The sequence below is a fragment of the Silurus aristotelis genome (genome assembly GCF_946808225.1).
Source record: "Silurus aristotelis genome assembly, chromosome: 26".
NCBI classification, from domain to species: Eukaryota; Metazoa; Chordata; class Actinopteri; order Siluriformes; family Siluridae; genus Silurus; species Silurus aristotelis.
This window is the reverse complement of record NC_139599.1, coordinates 14,362,079-14,383,868: the sequence shown is the minus strand read 5'-3', so window position 1 is coordinate 14,383,868 and position 21,790 is coordinate 14,362,079. Positions and strand designations below refer to the sequence as shown.

Genomic DNA, 21,790 nt, shown 5'->3' with positions numbered 1-21,790 from the left:
TTTTAAAAAAATTTACACCATCACTTGGTTGTGTAATGGGGTTGAATTAAAAGAGGAGGTGGGTTGACATGATTGACAACTAGTCCTAACCTGAGGTACATCAATAAATCTCCTTCCCTGCCTTGACACCCAGGTAAGGAAGATTTAGAACATTGGTGACAGACTTTGTCTGACAAAGAAGTGCTGGGTTATTTTTTTTGTTGTAAATGTTGCTTTTCAGCACAATTTTTTTCCAATCTGAACAAGCCACTCAAAACTCAGACAGCAGGACACTTTTGTAGCTTTGCTTTCAGTTATATGAGGCAGCATTCTCACTCAGGCCAGGTTCTTTCACACACTGCAACACACAGGGAATATAAATAGGATTTCATTAACCATGCACAGGCCTTCCTTGATGGAAAAGTGTTCAGGACAGAAGATTTTACACTTTCGCAGTTCTCGGCAACGCCACAAGTTATTTTTTTATGTCTATTAAACTCAAGAGAGGAAAAATAAAGAGCTCGACTGTTTAACAGGAACTAATTTGCATAACAACATTTATAAAACAATATTCAGTATAACTAAAATTAATATTTTTCTTCTTGCAAAAGGCAAAGAGAACAACTTTTGCATGGTAATAATAAATTGAGGGCCACATCAAAATGTCAGAGATTATCCCACTCGCTCTGAGCTCTGCAAGACTAATGCTGGCTGGCAGCACTATAACTCACTTCTGCTCAATATTTTCTGTATTCATTGCCACATGTATTTGTTTGTGTTATGTTTCCACCCATGTCACGTCATTTGGTCCATTTATTTATTCACAGATGATCCTAATTAAATGTTAGATTAAAGTGTGTACATTTTCTGTGTGTAAATCTTGTCTCCGCTAAGAATTATGTTATCTCACTATGTATACCAAGCCTTTGTTTTTATGTTTTTCACACTTCTCTATCTTGTCTCGGTTTTGATATTCTTGTCCTTGTTTTTTCTAGTTATGTTGTTTGCTGATCACCCTACCTCTTGCCTGTTTACTGTTTATGAGTTCCAATTTGCATTGGTGTATCAATTCCTGGCTCTCAAACACCACAGGCTAGCCGACGAAGCTAACAACAAGCAAGGCAGAAAACATCAAGAAGTATGGCTAACATGGATGGAACAGAGGAAGTTAGCAATGTAAACATGACTGAGAGACATTCCTGATCACCTGATCATTGTTATCCTTTCTCTGCTTGTGTTCTACAGTATATGGTAATTGTTCAACCTGGATACATTTATTAGATAACAAAATATATAATTCCTTCATATTAATATATTGATATTGTATCACAGATTGGTGAACCTCTGCCCATCTTTCCTTCTAAAAGATTTGGCCACTCTATGCTACCCATTTATACCATTACTGACCTGTTGCCAATTAACCTACTTATTTGCAAAATGGTCCTCCAGCTGTTTCTTTTTAGAAGCACTTACTTTTCCAGCCTTTGGTTGCCCCGTCCCGACTTTTTCAAAATGTATTGCAGCCATCAGATTAAAAATGTGATTCTTTTGTGAATGAAATTTGGGTTTATGAGAAATTGAATTCTGTTTTTATTGCACTGTAAAAACAAATGTGGTACTCCATAACTGAATAACAGTATTGAGACAAAGCCTTCTAGTGTTGGGCTGGACCTCAAAATTCACAAATAAAAATTCGTAGTAAGATTTGCAGAAGCAATCGTCTCAACCAAAGCAAAAATGAATAAATACCTGGGACGCCGTGAAGACTGGTATTACATATCCATCGAAAAACTGAAGAGAGATTCGATATCACTGGTGAATACAGAGTACGATAAATTGGTATTGGTAGTCAAGGTAATGTGTAACTAGTTAGAAAAAATAAAACAGTGGGAGTATAAAAGAGAGGTGATGCTTATGTAGGTAGTTGACGACTATAAGGAGGATGGTACACGCAGATGGCTCAAAACGCTTCGGTAGGTCTAAAGAATAGACATTACCAAAGGAGTACTATTTCCTGGAGATTTTGCTCTGGTGTCACTGAATGAAAAAGTATAGAAAAATTATAAACAGGAAAACGGTTTGTTTAAGACACATTGTGTTTGTTACATGGTTCATAAAATAACTAATGAATTCTTTTCACTGTTGAGTTATAAAACCGCTCCAATTTTTGCATCAAGGGAATGAAAGAATTTGGAGGAAAATACCATCTACGTGCTTGTTTGGGAGTAGAATGTATTAATCTGTTCAGAACAAACATGGCCTTATACCAGTGTTGGAAATAAGCTTATAGCAGGCAGAACCCATTGAGACTGACTAACAAATATCCTCCATCTAAGTTGTAGGACACTCATTCCATTAATGGTAGACAAAAAGCAGCCAAAACGCAATGCCTGGTTGGAAAATTAAAATTCACACACAGCGCTGTGGGCTAAAGAACTTGCCCCTGTGTTGCAATATTATTCATTACTATAATTTTTGCTATTACGGATTAGTGTTTTTTATTCCCTCCATTTTACTGCATGCTTTTCTGATGGCCCCAATACATGTATCTTTGGATCACTGGCTTAGATAAACTGCTGGCACAAGAAAAATCTGTCTAAAACACCCCATGTATACTGATGAGTCTGAGAGCTCTGATGCTGTTCAAAGAACACTCTTAAATGGTTATTTCCTGGGTGGACTGTTACAGAGCCGTAGCTCCAAGATCCTCAGCTTGATTCCTGGACTCTGGTAACTGTTTTGCATGTTCTGCCCATGTTCTCTTAAATGGTCATTTCCTGGGTGGACTGTTACAGAGCCGTAGCTCCAAGATCCTCAGCTTGATTCCTGGACTCTGGTAACTGTTTTGCATGTTCTGCCCATGTTCTATTAAATTGTTATTTCCACATGGTGCTGTTACAGGGCCACAGCTTCAAGGTCCTTGGCTTGATCCTGGAATCAGGCTACTGTTTTAAATGTTCTACCCATGTTCATTTAGGTCTCTTTGGACAGTTCTGAGGCTTATGGAAGAAGGAATAGGAGACAGAAGCAATCTCTCGAAGAACTCTTGTCTGCAACAGAAACTCATAAATGAAACTACGTACAGGCGTGTGTTCCTTACCACTTGTTTCCTTTGGTTTTAGATCTATGATCCTTAACACAGGTTTCCTCCTAAATGAGGTGTTGATGTGTGTGTGTGTGTGTGTGCATAGTGCCCCCTGATGAACTGGCATCTCATCCAGGGTATACTCCGAGGTTAAGATCTAAATTCACCATGACCTGCATAAAGCACTTACTAAAGATAAATGATTTTTTCTTTTTTAACAATTGGATATAAAGAACAAACCTGAGTTATATACATTATCCAGGAGTCAACATTAGGTTGCTTCACTGAAGAGTTTTTTTTATTAGGCAAACCTGGAGAGTGGAACTGTTCAAACAGAAGTCAAAGTATTTCTGGTAAGAATTCTTTCCGTGAACTGACTGGAACAGGATCAAATATGAAGGTAAATTAATTTGAAGAGTAGATTAGAGAAATTAGATCAGCATTCTGAATTGACTTATATGATTCCAGCTGCTCTTCTGATCAAGTTATGATGGACTTTAGATGCAACAACTGTGTTAGCTAAGGTTTAATTGGTCATCTAAATTGTCTGTAGGTTTTCAGTTTTAAAATAAATAACAAATCATTACTCTTACAGGATGTCTGTATGTTGTCTTTGGTAGCTGTCTGTTTTTTAGTATAGATATATCAATGGGCAATTCTTTTACCAATAATTAAACCATAAATGATAATTTTTTTGGTCATTTTAAGTTTAATGAAATATGTCTTCATCTGTATGCATTGGTTTTTGGAGTGTCACATGTTCACAGTCTGGGTTTTCTGGTTTTCTCCCAATTACAAAAAATGGCAGCATGTGGATTGTAAATCTTAAATTACGGCTCTGTGTAAATGATTAGATGTTTAAGATAACATCTAGGAAGATCTGGAAACATTTGGGATTCTACTAAGCAATTAAACAGCATATAATAAACCCATTTGCTAGTTGTGGTGAGAGCATTTTATATTAATAAAGATGGGTCTATTTTTGCATCTTTTAAAAAACCAAATAGAAATATAGTCATGGTTGAGAAATCTTCAATGCTTTTTCTCAACAAAAAAAAAATATAGCAACAAATAGAAGGCACAAAGAAAAAAAATTTAATGCTGAATTTTAATGCCAAAGCACTTCACTGATGTTTACACGGAACGTGGGTGTTTCAGGACACTTCAGTTGCTGTATCTCAGCTGAAGGATGAAACAAATTTATATTCAAAAGTGAAAAGTCAAGATAACAATTATGGTAGCAAATTCTCAAATTCACACCGTTGATTTGTCCCGGCGTGTGTAGAGTAACTTGTCATTTTGCAGAAGATAAAAGCGCACTCTTTTAATAACCATCCGTTTACAATTCTGTAAAAACGCCCAGCACTATAAATCCCAAAAGCCGTAACAACAATTCCTATGACATGAAATGTGCTGTTGGATCTAATAGGCGATCCTAGTTGCACCTTTTGCACCTGCTTCATTAAATCTACATCACCATAATGTGACACTTATGGAAGCTCAGGGAGTTGACGCCCTCCCCGTTTTCATTATGGCTGCCAATGACAATCTTTTACCCAAGTTACCTCGAACGGATTGTGACAACAATTATGCAACAATCGTAGGAAATGCATCTTCGAAGAAAACAACGTGACTGTATTGACATATCTTATACGTCTAAATGGTAAGGAGAAAGAAACAAAGGGATTATTCGCGACGCAGATCAATGGAACTCATCTCAAAACAGGATTTGAAGCCATTATTTTAGAGTGAACTCATGCATCGGGGGGGGGAGGGCAATGGAAAGACTACTTGTAACTTACTTAGTAAGTAACTTTTATACATCTGTGTCACGTCTCAAAATTCCAAATACATCCATCTGCTCTGAAGATTAAAAAAGATAAAAAATTTCAGAAAGTACAAAATTCCCTGGGTGTACATCGGAAGATTGCATGTGCATGTGGTACAGCACAGTAGTGAAATGTTTCTTATTCCGTTTCTTCTTCTTCTTTAGAACTACCCCATTAAGTAAATCAAATTTTGCAAGTTGTCCTTTATTTGATTCCAAACGATTGGAAAAATTTATCCAGGCTGCAGTACTGATTATGTACCTATAACAACTTACAAATGAAAATACAATTAAGCAAATAATAAGTTAATAAAAACAAATCGATTAATTAACTCATGCCTGGATCAAAAGGATATCAAAAGGATGTGTTCTTATCCAACACTGCTGTTGAATTGTGATTCATTGAATCTTATTGGTACGAAAGTGCTGATATATTTTCTAAAACTCTTCTAAAACTCCAAAAATATTTATAGAATTTATATCGGCTGTTTAGTAATCCCACTCAACGCATCAATGGCAACTACCTGCCATTGAGCACCTTCACCACAGTCGATGTCTAAGTATCTTAATCAGGGACTGTTATACCTCCCTCCATCCAGGAGAAGATACAGGAACATCCACACCAGAACCAGAAGGTTCAGGGGGGTTTTTTTTCCAATAACCATCACAATTCTGAACTCCTACACTAAAGCGCTAGGACAATGATGGCTAATCATTATGCAGTTTAGATCCAACCTGTACGCTCTTTCATTTTTCGTCCAATTTTAATTGTATATAATTGCAAATTCGTAGCATATCCAAGATTATCTTCTATATATCTGTCAAACTTCTGTCCCATTGTAAGTACATATAGTCTAATTTTAGAAATCTTATATTAATCAACATATATTGTGCCTTAAACACATCTTCTGAATTGCATTTGCACCTTATATACACACATATATTCTTACTGTACTTTTTTCTTCACATTTTCTACTGCCTATAGCATTTATATTTATATGTTATACATATATTGACATATTTATTTGCACTGGTCAATTTGCACAATGCCTTTATTCCCAGAGTAATTTCTTCTATATTATCAACTAATTTTATGTCATGTATCTATCATATTCAATGGATGACTTTTTATAATGTGTGAATACACCAAAATGTCCAACTAATAATATGCTAATGTTGTCTCTAAGACGATGTTTAACAGTTTTGTGTGGAGTTTCCAGTGTCAGTAGTTAGTAAATCCTTTATGTTTTCCACCACAAGAAAATCTTTAAACATCCTGACATTGCACAATTTTGGAAATGCATCTATCTAGAAAAAGTACTAAATAATTAATAAAAAGCAATTCTACTGTAATTCGAGCCAAATGTATGTGTGTACAAGGCATGCAGTATCATGCAATCAAGTCTTTGATTAATTGCCTATCACAGCACATTCTGAAAAGCTCCATTCCTTACATGATTGAAGGTAATTGCTATTACAACTTCGAATTTCAGCCAACAAGGATTTACTCTCATTATGCTTGAGGAAACTCTTGTTTTCGTATAAACATTCACATTTTCGAACAACACAGTGTTCCAGTGGGTTTGTATATGTGATATGTTCTAAAACTGAAACACATACTCCAGATAACTCATGCTCATACTCTTTTTTTCAATCGCGTTTTAAATTAGATGACTGGACAACGAAAAGAGAATCAGAAGTGAATTGGGATTGTGTCGATCTTTTGTGATCTACCTCTAACCAAGCAAGAATAATTAGTACGAGATCTACGCAAGCAAAAATATACGTGGGACATTGTGACTTGTTGCTGTACAATGCCAATATAATAAATTTGCAGCGATGAGCTTTAATTGATAAACAGAAACAGAGAGGGAATTGCAATATTCTCATCTATGGTATAAGAGGTGAAAGGTTTGAATATACATTATATATTGTGCAGAATGTGCTGAATAAAGACAGTGGAAGCTTTTAATGCTTTGGTTTGCCAATTATTGATTTCTGGCTTAAATTAAAAGTGAGATCACATCATATTATATATCATATAATTTTTGGTTGATTTATTTATTAGTCAACTAATAATTGAATTTAAAAAAAATGTATGTCATAATAATATTGTATGACAGTGGCAATCTTTGTAAATAGGTATAAATATATGTATTTATATACCTTTAAAAAATGAAAATGATCATCTACATCGTCAAATGTGGACTTTATATTTTTTCTAACTTTTAACCGGATGCACGCCACAAACACTCACGTGAAAATGACCTGGAAAAATCCTCGCCAGGAGATGTCACTGTGGTGTGAGACCTCAGGCCATAGAGAAGCTGAGATTGCAACAGCATGCCCTTTTTGAAAGAAGTATAGTTTTCAATCACTATATAACATAATTACATTGTTTAAATTAGTGCCTGTTGCGTATGTTGATTTATAGTTATGGGGTTCAAATCACTACCACCCACAATGCTGAATCACCACCTATAGTTTGTTGAATAGTGCTGATTAATGATGAATAAACGCTGTATCGCAACTCGAGATCTATTTGGTGGTGTCTAGGATCATTTTTCGCAGTTTGATGTACCAAGTTAACAGTTTTAGAGTCAGATGATCTTCGATGGAGAAGATTCTGATTGGGCCATTCGACATCAATTTTCATCAATCACTATAAATGGCTCTAGTGTTGCCTTGGTGGTCATTATAATTATTTATTTCTTTAAAAAAAAAAGCAACAAGCAAGTTTTTCAACCAAGATTAGTCTGTAGAATGCACCACCCATTTTTCTATCAGTCCTGACCATATTTCCCTGCTGCATGCCCATGCCCATGTCAAATCAGTCTTCCTCCCCCACATTTTATAGATTTTTTGAGCAAAGACTTCCTTCTTTACTAAAGGCTTCTTCCTGACAACACTTTCATAAACTCCCTTTGAGCATGGTTGATCCATGAGCATCACAGCTGACTTATATATCTACAGACATTCCGTGTCACATTCTAATATGTCATTTTAGTTCGTTGGCTACTTTCAAAGGTGAGGCCTGAACTAACAATGTGCTCATAGTGTTATATTTTTCATTAATGATGAATGATGAAAATATGTTTCGGGGTATATCTATTGATTTTAAGACATGTTTCTCCAGAGCTGTGGCTGTAACTTTTAGTAATGGTATATATTTCAGACCCATATTGATAGACCAGACCATTTACCCTCAGGACGAATTTGAAAACAGCTTAAAAAATATATATAAATTCTTACACAGGTGCTGCATATCAAATGCAAGGTGACTTAGCAAGATAATGTGATGCGTGAGATTGAAGTCGGGCTTACAGTTACAATGAGGGTCTGTATGTTCTGGGTATTTCTTTCTATATTTTCATAATTTGTTGAAAGGTTTTGTATTTTTCTTAGTAGTAAGATGGTATAAGCATTTCTTGTACTAGTCAAGTAGCTTGTAAGAATTTAGGCAATCATTAATCTTCAGTAAATGGTTTAATTGTTCAGGGTTATGGCCCGTCCCAGGAACACTAGCGTTGAGGCGAGTAATACAATGGAATGCCGATTCATTCCAAAGCTACTAAGCAGTTAAACTATGTAATTAGCAAAGCGACTCAAGCAACATTGTTTCTTGAGAGTACAGACTCACACTCATGATTCAGGTATTACAAACTCACAGTGAGTCAGCTCTCTCGAAATATTTTAGATCTAAATCTATTTTAGTCATTTTCCTGCATGTATTTCTATGCAGCAAGGCATATCTGAATTCATGTAAAACTAAGAAAGGGCTTATTGATGAGTGTGTGGAGCAAAGGCGGCTAGCCAGTCCAGAAGAGCTACTGAAGCGCAAAGTGCTGAAAAAGTGCATGCTGACAATGGTTTAAAAGTGTCAGGACACACACACTTCATACTTTAGCTGCAGAGCTGATGGAGTGCTCAAGCTGACCCCTAGCCCCCATCAAAACACGTCTACAATTAGCCTGTGATCATTAAAACTGGACCATGGAGCAATGAAAGAAGGTGGATTGGTCTGATGAATGTTTTCTTTTCCATCATATGGCCAGTCAGAGATGGTAACTATGAAAAGGAGGTACACTGAGGCGGTAGTTTGATGCTCTGGACCAGTGGTCCCCAACCTTCTTGCGCTACGAACCGGTTTAATGTCAGACAATATTTTCACGAACTGGTATTTTCTAGATATAATAATAAACGTGAATCCACTGTGTTGTTTTTTGTTCGTTTTGCTCGCTTGGGGGTTTCAATTTAGCGGTAATGTATTATGTGTTAGCGGCCATAGCAGCTAACACATAAGTGAATGGAGGTAAGACATGTGACCGAGGCATCTTCACATGCATTAAGAGTGAATCATAGACAGATGTGGTAAAGGGAATCCGGTTATTTTACAAAATACAACATCAGAATCAGATAATAAATAAAACGGAAATAATGTAGGTTATGTATTCTTTCTGTGCTGCCCCATACCAATTGACCCACGGACCGGTGCTGGTCTGCGGCCCAGGGGTTTGGGGACCACTGCTCTGGACATCGAACTGCTGAGGAACTTTGGGCCCTGGAATTCATTTAAATGTTACTGCAGACCAACTTAGACCCCTTTGTGGTATTCCCTCATGACAGCAAGAAAATTAGTTATGCCACAGGGTAATATTGTTCAGGAATGGTTTGAGGACCCTTACAAAGAGTTCAAGGCGTTGACCTAGTTTCCAACTTCCTCAAACAATGGCACGTGCTGGACAAACAATTCCGATTGGATCGGGGGTCTCTTTGCTAATGTTTTCATGCTGGATACTCCAACAATCCTTTTAAGATCTTGTACCTTGATTGCGGAACAGAATGGTTTTAATGTTATGACTGATTAATATATATATAATAGAGAGTTTAAGGCTTTAGGTTACTTATCAGAAGGTCAGGGGTTTAAACTGCAGAATCACCAAACTGCAAGTATCACCTGGTGGACTCTTGAGCAAGACCTTTAACCTTTACTGCTGAATGGGGAAGTGGGAGCTCAGTGGATTCAATTTAAGTTATTGGATTTCTGATTGGAAGGTCATGGGTTCAAATCCAAGCTCCACCAAGCAGCCACTGCTGGGCCCTTGAACATTACCCTCATTTGGTACGCTGTATAACTACGAAACTGTAGGTTGTTCTGGATAAGGGCATCAATGGCGGTGTTAATGACCTTCGGTTTGGGGTGTTGACTTCAGCACCTACACTCCTGAATCCATTCAAAACACTGAATTACTTAAGAGGTCTAATGATTTGCCTTGAACGGACACGTGTTGCACTAATTGACGCAACTGCTATTTTTTACATGAACGCGCACTGAAGGAGGCGGTTTGGGACGCAGCCCGCATCAGACCGCAACTATTTATGGTCGGGCGCGTCACGTGACCAGCGTGGCCGGCCGGAGCACGTGACCGAGCTCGGTCTCATTCCTCTGAGGAGATTTTCCTCCTCTCTTTCTCTCAGCGCGGAGAGAAACCGCACACACCTGGAGTGGCACTCGGCGTTCTGTAAGACACCTGAGGGAACCGAAAACGGAAACTTAAACCGTTTTCTGGCACTAAAAAACATGGGAATTGGTCACTTTTAAGGCTCAGTTGTATGGAAGAAGAAGAAGGAGGAGGAGGAGGAGGAGGAACAGAGCAGCAACCGGAGCGCCGAAGTCTGTTTTTATCGGTTTCTTAAGTAATATATAAACATAAAAACGACAGCAGAAGACGTTTTCACGACGTGGCTTGTCTTCGTGGAGGACGTGAACCTGTATCAACGTGAGAACTTTTAGTTTGTTTTGAAGGAACCGCGTCTTGACAGAGTCCTGCTGGATTTACCAGACTCTCTGTGGAGAACTTTTTTCCTCAGACTTTCACACAAAACAACGGAATCGAATTGATATCGTTTTTATTATTGTTGGTTTATGAGCTGCTATAGCGCCAACCAACAACCTCTCAAAAAAAGAAAGAAAACATTTTCCGCTTTGCCTCCTGACAGGAAAATGAGCCGTCATTTTAGTTCGGCTAACCCGTTTCACACGGACTAGCTAACCAGTTTCCACCTTTATCAAGAGTCTCAAGTGCTTCGTTTATTGTTTTTACGGTGTTTTTTAGTTACTCATTTTCGCCTCAGGAGTTTGTTTTTTTTTTGCCCGTTGAGTCTACACCGGTTTCGAATCGGTTGTTGGTGCTCTGAGCGCGCTCGAGAGCCGCGCGCGCCGCGTGAGCGAGCATTCTTCACAGGAAGAGGCGCGCGCGCGCGGGCGGGCTGTAGGCAGGAGCCCGGATACCTGTTAACTTTTTACTTTCGCCGCGCGCGAGCGAGCGTGCGCCCGAAACGCGCGAGTGTGCGTGCGTGCGTGCGTGCGTGTGGTGCGCGAGTGGAGCGCGCGCGCTCGCTCGCTCGAGAGTGTGTGGCTCGTCGCCGCGGGAAGCAGCTCATCTGCGGTCACCGCTCGGCGTACTCGGGGAATGGACGCGAGAGCCTCCGGTCAAGTTTCGCGTGCGGTCTCGCGCGCAGGCTCGCCTATAACCAGACTGCTATAGCCCGAGCCCGAGCGAGTCGCAAGCGGAATATTTCAAAGAGCGACGAGCGTGCACATATACATATATTTATATGTGTGTGTGTGTGTGTGTTTTTCTTTCCCTGCTAAGCGGATTTACACCGGACCACTACGATGTCATTTGCACGGGTCTGCTTTGGAGCTCTGCTGCTGTGGACTATTGTTTGTGATGGTAGGTACTTTTTTTGACACCCCCTCCCTCTCCCACCCGCACATAGCTATAAACGATCATATAGCTATGCATGACACATACTGTAGGTATAATGGACCCGTTAAATATATGCATGTCTGAATTCACATAGGAATCGTGAAAAAAAAATGTACATATTTGTTTAAATGTGCTTCACTGCAATGCTTTCTTAAGTCCTAATTGGTAATTCCACGCACACACGCGGAAGCGCGCGCACGCACACACGCACGCGGGGCATCTCGAGATGTAATTGCAGCAAAGAGGTGTCTGTGTCATGGTAGTTTGAGCTTCTTCCAGTCTCGTGAAGTCTAAAGAAATCACAAACTAATCGCTATTTCTGTGATCAGATGAAGTGCAGAAATGAAGGGTGATACTGACATGAGCTTCTTTCCACAAGGTGGGAGCAGGAGTGTACAGAGTGTACGGAGTGTACGGAGTGTACAGAGGCACTGACAATCCAATTTACCACTTCAGAAAGATACCAGCAGCTTTACAATTCAGTTTGTGTGTTTAAGTCTCAATTCAGTGTATGTGCATGGCAACATATTGGAAAAAAACGTTACATTACATACATTAGAATTCACCCATGTCATAACAGGGAGGGAATAGAGCATGGAAGCATGGGTTCGCTTTCAAAATCGCAGCTGTCAACAAGGCAATCCTGACCTGCACATGTTGCATAGATTTTTTTCAGGCCCAAGACTGACTCAGATTTGGGGTCTGTTAGTCACTATTTATTTAACTTGCTGGTGATTTTCCCATCTATCCCAGAAAGAGCACCCTGAACGTGTTTTACTTAATACATAACACGTGTCTGTCCCTTTGAACGCTAACTCCTCATTTGCATTGTATTTTACTAACAGAAAGAAATAAGTCCTACCCACACACTCGTTCAGTAATAGGTGCTCTATGATGTAGGTGTGTGTGTTAAGAGGAGGAGAACAAGCAGGATTGGGAATCAACGTTTTCCGTGTGATGAATCAGATATTTGGTTTTCTGGGCACGAGCAAGAAACCGTACTCACCTTTGCACGTCGTCTGTTTGTAACAGTCCCCACTGTGGCTGTACTTCCTGATGATGAGGAGTGCCAGTGGTGTCATGGTGGATTTTTACTGAACGTTTTGCAATCTGAATTCTAAAATATTCTTGAATACGTCCCACCATTTTATGTCTAAGCTTTAATGTGTTGGGGTTTGAATTGAGAAAAAAAAAAAAAAAAAAACCCACTCTCATCAGTTAAGTTCTTAATGTAGTCTTTCTTCCTGCAATATAAACGTGATGGAAATGAAGACCTGGGAGAACCCTCTCATGCAATGTTGACATTTGTTGACTGTATTTAGACACTAAAATCTCATTCTGAGTGAGGAACAAGCACATCCCAGACATTTCAGTGCCGAGTTTCAAATATAAATGAAATTGATTAGGCTCATGTTGGATTTTCTACCCCATGCAGGTATCCACGACTTTAAACTCTGGATAAAATGCAGTGTTTGTAGAGCAACAGCAAATCCAATGATAGCAAAAAGTACAAGAAGACATTTCTGTGTAATGCTAATTGGGTATGATAGGGTCCCCTATCCATCACTTGTTAGTCATGTCATGATTCTTTAGTACTACTTAATTAAAAAGAAGCCTTAAATATCGTGATCGTCTGATTCCTTACCATGAGAATATTCTGATGCGTGTGCAGTGTGTGAAAGCCAAACAGTGTGCCATAACCAGTTTTCTGTTTTCCGGTGTCTCGTGGCATGTGGGACAGCCCTGATTTGTATTACATTGCCGAACTAGCTGTCAAGAATACATGTTTTCCATACGCAAAGCAACGTATTCCCCATGCCCGTCGATGTCGTTTAATACCCTTTCCTTTACGGAATGTTTACGTCCTGTCTAGCGAGCAAATGTTTCTTTGCCGCTACACCCTCTGACATACCATATCGCAATCAAAGCACTAACTTAATAAAACATGCCCTGTCACCGTAACCGGGGATGATACGGCTTTGAACTGCCGCGTTGAAGTCTCCAATTCCATCCCATCGTTCTTGTTCTTAAAGCTCGCGTCGCTTTCATGTTTCACTGGAGAATGTCTCTCCCAGCACAAGCAGGGTTATTGACAAAAATACGAGTCTGGGATGTGAGGGCAGGATTTTGCGGATAATGGCAACCCAAATATGTATTAACGTATTTTTTTGGGGGTTTTTTTCGTATCAAATTGGCTTTTCATGGTCACATTAGCAATTTCTTGCATAGCATATATGGCTTGCGTGCAACACGGTAGACATCTACCGATACAATCAGCCATGTTGAGCGTGCATCAGTGCACATCAGTGAGTAATACTCAAACACAGCTGTAACAGGTAATATGCAAACAGACATCCTCGAGCATATTTCAAACTGAGATCGTCACTAGAGACCATTTTCTCATAAGTAGTACAAGCAGCGATGAGTTGTCCATCTTTCTTGTTTATTGCACTATATTTCAGGTGCGGCCCCCTCTACTCATGAAAGCTTCGACAAAGACACTGTTTCATCACACATCCTGATTTGTAATCTAGACAGCCTTTAAATGCACTGATGCTGAATTTGTGAGACGATAAATCTGCCCAGGACAAGTCTGTGTCCTTCGCTTTTGTTAATGACAGACACTTTATAAAAAAAGACTAAAAAAGTGCATGTAAAAGCAGTGAAAAACAACAAATGCTCTCTTTTTTTTTTTTGGTAATCTACAAGCCATGACATCTGTGTCAAACTTTTTCTGCTTTTGCTTTCCATGATGTCCTCCTCCCGTCTCCTCAAAAGCAGATCATCTGCAGAGGAATGGCTTTTTTGTATTCTCTTGTTTTATGCATTAGTCTTCAAGCTGACAAACATGTTTGGTATTTAGCAGCAGTGGCGCACCAGTGACTAGATAACAGGACCCTTTGGGTCGTCAGTGCCTTATAACAAGCTTGTTATTGCACACCTGATTTTTGTCTATTTGTTTTATCCCTTTTGTTTTTGTGACTTTTTTTTTCCCACTGTAAAGTTTTTATAGTGGCAGGAAAAGATTTCAGGTGAACTTCTTAGTATGATGATATGTGCTTTGTGTTTACGATTGCACTTAATTGAAACGGCTGGTCTCGCCTAAAAGCTTGTGTTAATTTAAGCCGCAAGTCAATAAATCACGCCGCACCTATAAGCTTTAACAAAGTATTTTTAGTGACACTCTATTGATCGCTTTTTTTAAACTTAGAATACAAAGTTGTACTCGCCATAACGGACCAATGGCTCTCTCTTTTTTTTTTTTTTTTTTTTGATGAAAGTAGATCAAACATGTCTTCTCCATAGAGCACCGTTTACTTTTGATGTTCTGTCAAATTTCAAGCGAAGGCTCCTTGAATAGACTGCAAGTGATTCTTCATGTTCGTTGTAGTCACATTTCATGACCAGTTTGACTTGCTTGTGGTTTACCAGCAGATACTGTCAAAGCTCGGTGGTATTCGCATGGGCTTCCCTTTAATGCCAATCTGGAAAGAAATTCTGCTATTAAGCCAATTTCATGGTTCTTCTGCTGTCCTTGCAAAGACTTTAAACTGTGAAGGGGCAAGTGGGAGCTCACAGAGTAATAAAGCAGTAGCACCAGCAGCCTCTAGCTGGAGCACTGTGCATGTCGCTCCTGTTTTGCAGTTAAAGGCATTTTTTGTGGCAGGCTGCTTCCTCTGTGATGGCGTGACAGAGACCCCCCACGTCCACTGCAGGCCCTAGGGCTTAATGGCCTTTTTGTTCCATCAGAAAGCATGCACCAGTTTGTTTACATGAATTGCACATTGCCATTTGTGCAGGAGACTTTCTAATCACAATCGCTCCATTCCTCAGTTGTGCCAAGGATAAATGTGTTTTTTTTTCTTCAATGGGCCTAATGGCATTAGTGGAACGTACACTTCCATCACTTAAATCTCCTTCTTTTAGGTTTTAGGTTCATCTCCTGTCATGCAAGATAAATGGGCTCTCTGCAGGCAACTTGCCTGACCCATCTATCTAACCATCAAGCCTCGGAGAGCAGCACATTCTGATGATGTGTATGGATTGTAGACATCATGCAGATTTCCTGACCCCCTCCCCTGCTCGAGAATAGCTGACTGGAGCTTTGATAAAGATGAAATGGCTGCCTTGGAAGGCTCTAACCTGTATTTTCTGCTCTTGTTTGTACTCCTTGCTGGTACCCATCACCATCATTGGATTAGTATCTTGACAAAATAGAGGCTTCTTAATAAGAAAGTTGTCTGGAGCCGCAAGAAAAAGATCCTAGAAAATTAGAGATTTTTTTTTTGTTAGTCAGCAAAACATCTTTTACGGCTAGTAATTAAGGAGCGCTGTGAATTTGCTGAAATGGGAAGACAAATAAAATAGCAGGGGAGAAAAGGTTTCCCCTTATGGAGTCGAATCATTATCCCGCTCAACTTCAAAGACACACAGCCCTTTAACACTCTGTGCTCCAAGATAGTTTTACAGTAATAAAGGAAGCAATAGGTTTACAGCACTCTGAGATGATGGTAGACTCCAATAAGGATGGGAAATTGGGCAGCTTTCTTGTTTCATGGTCTCAGATTTGTTCTGCATAATCAGCTGAATCTTTCGGGTTTCCTGTGAGAGATTGGTGTGTGATCACTGCTGTGGAATCCGTGGACAGTGGCCTCATCCGTGGCCTTCTGGCATACTTTTAACTGTGTATGCGGTGCTATCTGACCATTCATCCTACTTTAATCTCTGATATGCAGGGGTGGAGGACAAATCCCAAATCTGTTAGCTCGCCTGCAGGCTTGTGCAATATAACAAAGAGATGGTTCCTACACAATATTGAGTTACCACAATATCTAGCAATGTTTATTGTCGGTTATATTAGATTACAAAATATACCAGTGAGTCTACAGTTTGCATAGGAGTATAAGTAATTCTCTTTCCAATAATGTAAGTTTTTCTACCCAGAAACATAAATGAGTAGGCAAAGCTTGTCAAGCTCGTTAAGTAATTGTGGTAATAATGGAAGCAAATAAGTGTGTGGTGACTGCAGGCGGTGGGATTTCGGAGTATCATGTGCTATAGTTATATCACGTCGCATTCTTCTTTGCAAAATAATCGGTAGCTTTTCGTCTTTCTCCAATTGTTGCTCCAATCGAGGAACAAGATGCTAGTGGTCGATTTTGGGTCTTTCCAGCAACTTGTATATAAAAACACAACTAACTTGGACAGCTGACTTTGCATGACTACTGTAATTTCCAGACTATTTAAGACTGAATTTGACAGATTTTTATTTTGAACATAAATACGCCTCACCTGTCTATAAGCCGCAGGTGTCTACACTGAAACTAATGAACTTTACACAGGCTTTAACGAAAGACAGTGTCTGTAACACGGCTTGTATCTAAACAGAAGCCTACCAAGAAAGTCATTGTTCACTGTCTTCCTCCTTCCTTTCACAACTATTTCTCTCTGGAGTTTTTCTTTTGGCATCGTCGTGCGTTTAAAAATCACCATCGGTGAAGCTTTTCTCCCGATGCCGTGCAGCTCAGAACACAGGTGAAGTGTGTTTTCATGCCCGGTTGTTTTCAGCGTGACGAATGATTCGCATTTCCTGTAGACAGTCCGAGTGAGCGGCAGGTCAAACATCAGAGGAACATCATCCATATTTATGATGTGGTGCGGCCCGATTCAGTAGGAGCGCATCTGATTTAATATAAAGAGTTTCATTTGTTCACCTGAACCCGTTCCGCAGTTTCATTGGTCTAATGTTATGGGGCTCAGTTTTTTGGCTTGAAGCTTTTGACCCGGGAAAAACCCCAGAAAAAATCCATAAATTAGCCGCTTCATTGGTTAAGTCATGGGTTCAAAGCGTGGGAAAAAAGTAGCGGCTTATAGTCCGGAAAATACGGTAGTTATTCTTCTCTGAAAGCAGATATGCTGCTGATTCCTGCTTGGTTTGGCTTTATTTTTCCTTCCTGGTTTTAATGTGCACTGTGGAAATGTCTAATTCATAACCCAACCCGTCCTCTCCTTCTGATTATCGAACGAGTACTAAATGCGATTCAAATGAGTTGCCACTGCTAAGCAAGGTTCAGGTTAAGTGTGAACTAAATCACACGTGGGCCTTCTTTGTCGATATCCTCAGGATGAAAAGGCCCCCGTGGCAGATTGGGTGGCCGGCAGAGCAGAATGGACCACTGCGGCCTATGCAGTCGACATGACTCATTAGTCTTGGCTGTTGAACATCCCGACTGTTGCTTGGCTTCTTTTTTGAAAAATCCTCCAGCTTACACGAGTGATGAATTGTACAGGGCTTGGAGCTACAGAGTGCCAGACCAGTACAGAGACAGTCTGACCTGATGAGGATGTAACCTCATACAACATAAACACCCAGTGGGCTGAAAGTGTTTTGTAAGTAAAGAAAACAATTATGTAGTTGTTGTTTTTTCTGCAGATCACATGTTTTCGTGATGCAGAACAGCTGTTGTGTTTTGAAGAACTCAAATAAGGCATGGTCACATGATCAGTTATTTATTTCCTCGATCTTGGATGGATATTTATCCATGAGATCCATAAAAAAGTTGCTTTGCTGAATGCTACTAACCATAGGGTTTGTGGACAGGTATTTCCCAATAGATTATGGGAATTGATGAAGGATGAGGCTATAAAATGGAGCAATGGAAAGCCTTGTAGGTATTATATTCTTACTCAAATATAGAATAGGAATTTTGTCCACATTACCACATTCCATATGGAGATCCTGAGAATGAATGCTAGAAATTGAATGTCTACTTTTCCTGAGCCTCTCAAGTCTTTATGATAAATGCTGCCCAAACCCTTTAAAATTGTTTATCAATTTGTTGTAAATAACTCAATTGGGGAAGAATGTGTAAGAGACGGGACGCTCAGACACACATACTGTAGATTTGGTAATTCTCAAATAGTTTGATGTGCCAGTGTTAGACAACAACTTGCTTATGCATGAGGTCATTTTTAAAACTGGCATCAGAGCTTGTGCATTGGTCCAACTTGGCATATATCTGTGTTGTAGACCATACATTGTTTTAAGTGGATTAGCCGTTGTCCTTTTTACAAAAAGCAAGCACCATACGAATGTTTTTGATCCTGACCTAATAACTGTTTTTGATCCAGTGATTAAAGTAGAATGCTAGTCAGCCTTATACCCTTTTTTTTCCATCACCTGAAGGTATTGCCTTCGAATATGGCAGTCATTAAAGATACTTTATTCCACAAAACAGGACTTTTGCGTCTCTGGAATCCTTTTGACTCATGCCTAGCTGGAATGACGTTACAGTTCCATTTTCTTTCAAATTGTTGTTGGCCAGTGGGCAGGCATTTGCATCATTTTACTCTTTAAATAATTTGGTATACGAAAATTGAAATTTGCTCTGCTTACAAGGAAATATTCCTAGTGAGTCAGTTGTGTTGGGACCTCATTCACAGGGTAATTTACAGTCTCATAAATTAACCATGATCATCATTGTGCCTAAAGAATTACCTTGAAATCAATTTCGTTTTTCAATTAGCTAAGAAAAAATGAATGGCTTTGCATGTACAGTTTTCCTCAAAACTATCAAGGTTCACACTTAGGTGTGTCTGAGCTGAGGTGCATGGCAGCTTTTTATGGAGGGTGATTATTGGTGCTCAGTGGCAAAAGTCTACAAGGAGAACTCGATTAATTAAGCTGGATTTCGAAGTTGAAATCAAACAGTGACTTAGTTCCTGTATGTAGTCTTGCGTTTGTACATTGTGTTCTTACTGCATACGCTTTTAAGTAGTTTTCTATCAGAAAAAACGCCACGGCTCTAGGGTGGGAATTTGTTTACCCAAGGCCTATTTGTGAGCCCTAGAACGTATGAATTTTTGTGCGCTCGTCTTTGCTTTTCACAAAACCATAGAAAACCTGGCAAAGGAAGAAGCTTGTGAAGCAGGCAGATCTGTCAGCAGACAATACAACTTGTGAATGTAGCTCTGACACATTGACACACACACACACACACACACACACACCCCGGCAAGGAGCCAAACGTTGGCACAAAACCAGCCTTAAACTTACATATTCAAGGTAGTCAGTAAAAATTTCTTTTTATAGAATCTCCCCACTAAACACGTTCAGTGATTAGCCATAAGTCTGATCTTTCTGGCATTATATCTGAAACCGTGACTTGTCTTGCCGCAGAACTGCAAGAGCCTGTTCCCATCGACCAATCAGAATCAAGAATTCAACAGTTATGGTTGATTATATTGTTAAGTGTTTTGTGTGTGTATGTTTATGTTACATTGACTGTAAATTGCATGTTAAGATCTTGACAACAGCGTGCGACTGTGTTGACTACAGGTAATAAGATCTGAGACGTAACCAGCCAGTCGTAGACCATACCGCGTAATGGGACAATAGAAGACGAAGCACCTCGGTGAAAAAGGGTTTTTCCGGGGAAGCACGGGCCACGGCATCACAAGCCATTTTTTATTGTTGAGTAAAGATGCGGCAGTGTGGAGATTGTGACACCACCTCCAGCAGAAACGGATTAACCCCAGACAAGCATGTTGCCAGGGTGAGGGATGAGGGGGCCACATCTCTGAAATAAGCACTAGCACTCTTGGGAAATCAAACTCAGGCAGCCAGTGCCGGAGTGCCACATAAGTACACGAAGCAACCACAGTAAATCACACATCATAGTCTTTATCTAGAAAATATTTTCCCTGAGTCACTCTGTTTCTCCAAATGTGGGCAAATGTGTGCTCTCTGTCATGCTTGTTCTCTCTCTCTCTCTTTCTGTCTGGTGGGTGCTTTTTTTTTCTTTCACAATTATTTTTTCGGGGCTTTCGACGATAGTTTCTTATTTCTGTAGCTGTGACATTTTTTAAATGGAAGATGCTTTTTTTTCGTGGATCCTCATAGTGGGATTTGTAAGAGACAGCTCTCTATTTTATCTTTTCTTGGAACCTCGGCTAAATGTTAACGCCTTTGTGTTATATTCCTTTCGGTCCACGACCATCGCTACTACTGGTCTGTTGACCGTTTTTGTTTGCGTGGTAAATTCATTCGTTTCACGTGTTGGCCCGGTTCCGTCTATTTAATGCAACGAATTTTTTCCGAGAGTGCGAGACCCGACATGCTTATGGAGTTTTTGAAGGCGTGAAGCCAAACATAATCAAAAGCGATGTCTCCAGTCCATTTCTTGTCCACACGCGCTTATTTCGAAAAGGCACACTTCACCCAGACGTACCTAATGATGTGGAAAATGCGGCTGAATTGATTGAGATCCCCGGTTATAATCGCCGCCACAGCAGACGCCGCGTGTTGTGGGATTGCATCGAGCAAACTATTTATTTCTTAATTTTACAGCAACCATAAGGTTATTTCAAGCAAGACGCACGTTACAAGCAGACAGCGCACCAGTGTATCGGTTGTACATATGCTCAGACTGAAATCAAAGAAATGTCGTGATTTAATGACGTAGTCAGGATTCATAGTGTAATGTGCAGTGGAGCCTGCGTATGTGCAGCTGGTCCTGTGAGCAAGCATGTTTGGCCTACATGATCAGGGTATTTATTAAATGATTCATGGGAATCATTAAATAGACCTTGCAGTCATATATCCATGATGCAGAACAGGTATGGGTTATGGAGAAGTTGTGGCACTGCACTGAAGATGTTTCAACTCTTTGTCAGTCTGCTGCCATGTGTGTATTTGCCACATGATAAAAACGCCCTTCTACAGTACCACTGTCCAGATGCAAGTTTCCCAGTGTGTATCGGGGGTGTATTTGAATACAAATTTATTATGATGCATTTTAAATGAATGCATAAACAGATTTGGCCAGTAAAAACAAGTTGCAGGGTTTTTACTTGAATGTAAATCATTTTTAAAGCTCCTCTTGATGAGCTTTGTCAGGTTTTAGCAAGAGTCCCACCCTAACTGCACTTAAAGACCTGAAACTAATTCCAAAAATTGGGCATAGAAAAGGGTAGATTCAGTTGTATTATTTAATTTATTTCTTGTCTTCAGTTTTTTTTTTTTTTCTATGGGAAGCCAAGCAAAAAAAGTGTTGCACGTTTCTGATATGCAGGGTATCATTAAACGTGGCCCCCAGCTCTCGCAATAAAGATTCAGGACATGAT

At 39.7% G+C, this 21,790-nt stretch overlaps 1 protein-coding gene and 1 long non-coding RNA gene across 3 annotated transcripts in view; one reads left to right on the top strand and one right to left on the bottom strand.

Annotated features, from left to right (window-relative positions):
* Positions 1-21,790, bottom strand: part of LOC310720258 — a 449,438-nt gene that overhangs the window by 9,063 nt on the left and 418,585 nt on the right. The gene's annotated exons all lie outside the window — the stretch shown is intronic.
* Positions 10,292-21,790, top strand: part of tmem132e (transmembrane protein 132E) — a 240,477-nt gene continuing 228,978 nt past the window's right edge. Inside the window, exons 1-2 of one of the 2 annotated variants that reach the window (XM_083530681.1) lie at positions 10,292-10,672; positions 11,549-11,629. In XM_083530681.1, coding sequence (XP_083386807.1) covers positions 11,572-11,629 — 58 coding nt within the window. In that variant the 5' untranslated portion in view covers positions 10,292-10,672; positions 11,549-11,571. Of the gene's footprint in view, positions 11,630-21,790 lie in introns of both variants that reach the window. The other variant, XM_083530680.1, reaches the window with a different exon arrangement.